Source organism: Pteropus vampyrus, unplaced genomic scaffold (assembly GCF_000151845.1).
Source record: "Pteropus vampyrus isolate Shadow unplaced genomic scaffold, Pvam_2.0 Scaffold32, whole genome shotgun sequence".
In the NCBI taxonomy this organism is placed as follows: Eukaryota; Metazoa; Chordata; class Mammalia; order Chiroptera; family Pteropodidae; genus Pteropus; species Pteropus vampyrus.
In genome coordinates, this window is record NW_011888813.1 from 9,592,823 (window position 1) to 9,597,706 (window position 4,884).

Below are 4,884 nucleotides of genomic sequence, written 5' to 3' on the forward strand. Positions count from 1 at the left end.
AGAAGGTAAAAATTGAAAAGTTTTCACCCATATCTCATCCTCTAGTCTCAGGCTTTAGCAATAAACACTATAAACAGTTTTCCCTGTGTCCATTTGGGCCTTCTTCAAAGCACAATCTAGCTAGCTGTATAGGAAGAAATAGAGGCTCCATGATCATGAAGAAATAAAAATGTCATAATCTTAGGTTTCTATACATGTAATAATTCTCTTATTTTAGAGATTCCTCTTAAGTGTATGGGTTATTCAGGCGAATGTCCTAATTGCTAACTAAGTGGGGGCCATCCAGTGCTAACTCTCTCAACTCCCCGACCCCCGACCTCACAAATCTGTTTCCCCTCTTGTTTCTGAGGGTCCTTTTCCGAAACCACCCTCTCCCCAAGCTCTCCCATGCTGCCCTTTCTCAGATCTGTTCCATGGGTCGTCTCCTCTTCATGCTGCATGCTCAACATCAGTCTCATAATTGATTCCTTAACGCCAGCTTTTAGACATATTCATGTCTGTTCTATCCTAAAAAAGATTTACCCTTGATCCTGTCTTGTCTAGTTACTGGTCAGCCTGTGTGACAATAGTAAGCCCACAGTAAGCATGTATTGAAGGAGTAACTGAACGAATGCTTCATATATAAAACATGGGAGATCAAACTATGACATCATTATTGGATATTAATCCTACACAATGTGAAAAAATTTATTGTCATATCTAGGAGATAATTTGTTACTAAGCAGTAACTATAAACTTGTCGTAACAAATACTATATTACTTTAAGAACCAGTACTTTTACTGAAATATATCTTGGCTTTAGGTTTACATCTCATTGGATCAACCTGTGACTGCTTTAAATCTTTTCAAACAAGGCTTAGATAAGTTTCCAGGAGAAGTGACCCTACTTTGTGGAATTGCCAGGATCTATGAGGTAAGGTTCACAGTATTCAAAACGCCCACGTGAAATTAAGACTGTGCTTCTTAAGGAATCCTGGGGGTACCAGCAAGTAGAACAATTTATAAAACTATGATTGTTGGCTTATAGTTTACCAACAGAATAAGAGATTTTAATGTAAATGTTTAGTTAAGCTGAGTTTTTATTATGAAATATTTCAAACGTCTAGAAGAGTATAGAAAATGGTATGGGATAGGGAGTTAGTGTCCCCTATAGATAGCTAATTGTCCCAGTACATTGATCGCCCTTTTCCCAAGGTCTAGAATGCCAAATATAATTTTTTTTCTGTATATGGTAGATATGTTTGGGTGCCTTCTCTTCTCTTGGTCTGTTTGTCGCACTGCATACCAATATCACACCATCTTAATTACTGTAGTCTTATAAAACTTACTGTTTGGTAGGGCACTTTTTCATCGTCATCAGGAATGTCTTGGCCGTTTTGGACTTTTGCTAATTCTTATACATTTTAGTCATGTTGTCAAATTCCATGAAAAGCCTCGTTGAGATGTCTTCCATGCTGCCTAATACCTTCAGCCTTACAATAATTTCTGATACCACGTTGGGCAAATTCTACCAGCTTTTCTTCTTCACAGTTGGTTATTCTTGGCCTTTTGCTCTTCCATATTGATTTTAGGATTGACTTGTCAAGAACCATTAAAAAGATAGCCCTGCAGGGGTATTGTTTGGAACTGAATTGAATATATGAATTGGGGAGGGGGGAGGCTGCCTTTCTTTCCACTCTGAATCATGATATAACTTTCCATTTATTTAGATCTTCATTTTTTTCAACAAATAATTTGTAACTATCTCTATAAAGGTGTTTTGTTGAAGGTCCCCAAAACTACCCTGAGGTTCAGTGATTTATTAGAAAGATACAAAGCAAAGGGAAAAGGCACGTGGGTCAAAGTTCAAAGGAAACCAGGCACAAATTCCCAAGAATGCTCCCCCGGTGGCGTCACATAGGACACACTTAATTTTTTCAACAACAAGTTATGACCATGTGTGGGAAGCATTATCTGTCAGGGAAGCCCGTTAGAGACTTGGTATACAAGGTTATTATTGGGGGCTGGACATATAGGCACCCTCTGCCTATCATGTACCAAAATCCCAGACTCTAAGAAGCACAGTAGGTGTTCAGCATAAACCACATTGTTAGTACAAACAGCTTAGGTGCAGTGAGCCACTCCCATCATTTGGGGAAAATTTTATATCAGTGTAGGGAACCATCCAAGTTCTCAGATGCCATCTAAGGGCCAAGCTTGCAAGCCAGCCTTTCTGGGAATAAGAGTCTTGGACCTGCTATGTTTTCTGCACAGATGTATTCCTACATACAATATTAATGGAATCCTTTTTTTGTATTTTCTATTTGATTATTTCTGGTTAGTAGAAATGCATTAATTTTTAAAAGTTGATTTGATACTAGCACCTGGCAACATACTCTTTAAATTTTAATTCTTTATCCACAGATTCCCTTAAATTTTCTAAGTAATAAAATAATAATCAGCTGCAAATACAGTTTCATTTCCTCATTTCAATTATTTTTAGCACTTTTTAAAATATTGTTTGTTTAGGACTTCCAATACAATATTTAAAAGAAGGATCTCTGTTCTCTCTTAAATTTCTTGAAATGCTAGGTATGATATTTTAAAAGTTATTTTATTAGAAAAAGAATGGAAAGTATTAATTGTTACTATATCTGGGTAGTACTATGTGAATGATTTTTATTTTCTTTATATTTTCAGTATTTTTCCAGATTTTCCGTAATGAACATGCATTACTTTAAAAAAGAAAAACTATTATTTTTGAATTGTCTAGAGATATTGTTTCCTTTTTTGAAATATAATTTTGATAAACATGTAAATAGAAGACTTCGATCAATAAAAATACTGTATCAGTATGTGTATCTTTACTCATGTGACCCCGAATTGAACATGAACAGAATTTTGACCAAAAAGCTTAGAAAGGAAGAAAATAAACTAGCTTTTGAAAGCAGTGACATTCATGCACAGCGGCCACTATTCTGATGCCACCAGAGCTCTCTGACCTTCCTGCTCTGCCTTCTGCACATTTCAGTCCTTCTGCCCTTCTTTCTTAGGCAGGAAGTGCTAGCAGAAAGAGTTAGAGAGTGAGGGTGTGCCGTCGTTAACACGAGGTGGCTGGTCAGGAGAATTCCTTCTGAGCCTCTGTCACAGTCACGGTTGCTGCGCGTGGGGTAGGGAGCGCAACCTGGAGCGGATCCTGTAATCAGCTACTTTCTTCCTTTCCTCGCTTTGATTTGTCCAGGAGTTGGAGGAACATATCCTTTTATAAGTGTGCAGGGGCAGGCTTTGTGAGAAAAGTAGCATTGAGTTCAATGCTCGAAGGAGCAGAAGAGTAGAGAGGAAAGCATCCTAGTTGTGGGGGTAATGCCATGCAAATAGGGCGATCGGGGACGAAGCCGACTTGAAAAAGTCAGATGCAGTATTTCCCCTTGAATTAACATAATTAATTTTCCTTAGGGCAAAGTTTACCACATTTTGCCGATGTATTCTCCTTCTCTTTAAGAGTCAATGGATTTAGAGTTGGTTAGTAAGTTTGTTCCCTAGCATTGCAGCCTACACTACATGTGCCTTTAGAGATTTTTGTATGTACATCATACTTTTCTCTTATGTTCTTTTCTTTTTATTTATTACTTTCATTTTGGTCTCGTATCTTTTAAATGTTTCCTATTTAAAAACGAACATGCTGCGCTGCCTGTTGTTCATTGCTTGTTTTGTACAGAAACTTGTTTAAAATGATTTATCCTTTATTTGGTGGTGGTTTTAATTTTTCTTGAGGCATTTTGTTTATCCCTTCGAAAGGCAGGCCTTTATTTGAACTGTTCTTGGTTAAGAGGTGTTTGAAATAAGAAACGTTAACCTAGGAAACATTATGCCAGTGGTCCTCGAACCTTACCATGTCTAAAAGTGACTCTGGGAGTGTGAGAAGTACGGCCCATCCTCTGCTGACTGAATCAGACATCCTGGAAGGTGGGATGCGGGCATTCTTGTGTTTAACCAGCCCACTAGGCGATTCTGAATTTAAAAAAAAAAATTTAGTTTGTTTTTTTTTTTTAGCTATAAGTAATGAATAAAAAAGTCTCTTCTCCTAAGAAGCTAAATCCTGGACTTTGAATAAGAATTTCAGATATAATACATGTGAAAAAAATATATAAAGCATGAATTTGGATCAGCCTATGAATATTTCATTGAGGTTTTATTGGACTAATAAATAACACCCCAGTTTCTCATTCCAAGTTGAGAACCAACTGAGAGATGGATATAAGATACAGACAGATGGAGGATAAACCATTAACTTTATTACTGATAAAAGCAGAATTAGGGCATGTGGTGACCCCATGGACTTCATAGTATTCTCCCTCTGAGTTAGACAGACTAATCCACCCTGTCACAGCCACGACTGTGCGACCTGCAGACTTTCTCCACCTGGAAGAGCTTGCTCCACATGGCAGGGCAGAGAGTGTGGGCACCTTACAGGCAGATTGCCTTCCAGAATGATCCAGAGGGCCTGAGACAGGCTTGCTCTGTTTTCCTCATGGAGGAAAGGCCCCGAATATCATTCTAATATCAACATTTCTCCAAGTGTGGTCCAAGGATTCCTGGGGGTCTCTGAAACCCTTCTCACGGGCTTCCCAAGGTCAAAAGTATTTTCCTAATACTAGCATTGATAAGATTGGTGATAATATTAATAGCTGTAATATTTTTGATATCGAATAATGAAATGCATTTATCTCTGTAATGACTCCTCATTTTTGCTGTGAACCTAATAGTGCTTAAAAAAAAAGTCCTTAAAAAAAAAAAGTCCATGGAGATAAAAAAAAAAAAATTCCGTGTCGTAAAAAGCATTGTGTGGTACTTCTTATAATCGGTGCAGTCCCTTAGATTTGTTGAAATATGTTAGGATTAAAA

General features: G+C 37.6%; 1 protein-coding gene across 1 annotated transcript in view; it reads left to right on the top strand.

Moving 5' to 3' along the window:
* TTC8 (tetratricopeptide repeat domain 8) overlaps positions 1-4,884 on the top strand; it is a 43,562-nt gene that overhangs the window by 27,799 nt on the left and 10,879 nt on the right. The window contains exon 9 of the mRNA XM_023528866.1: positions 803-942. Within this exon, the coding sequence (XP_023384634.1) occupies positions 803-942 (140 nt within the window). The remainder of the gene's footprint in view (positions 1-802; positions 943-4,884) is intronic.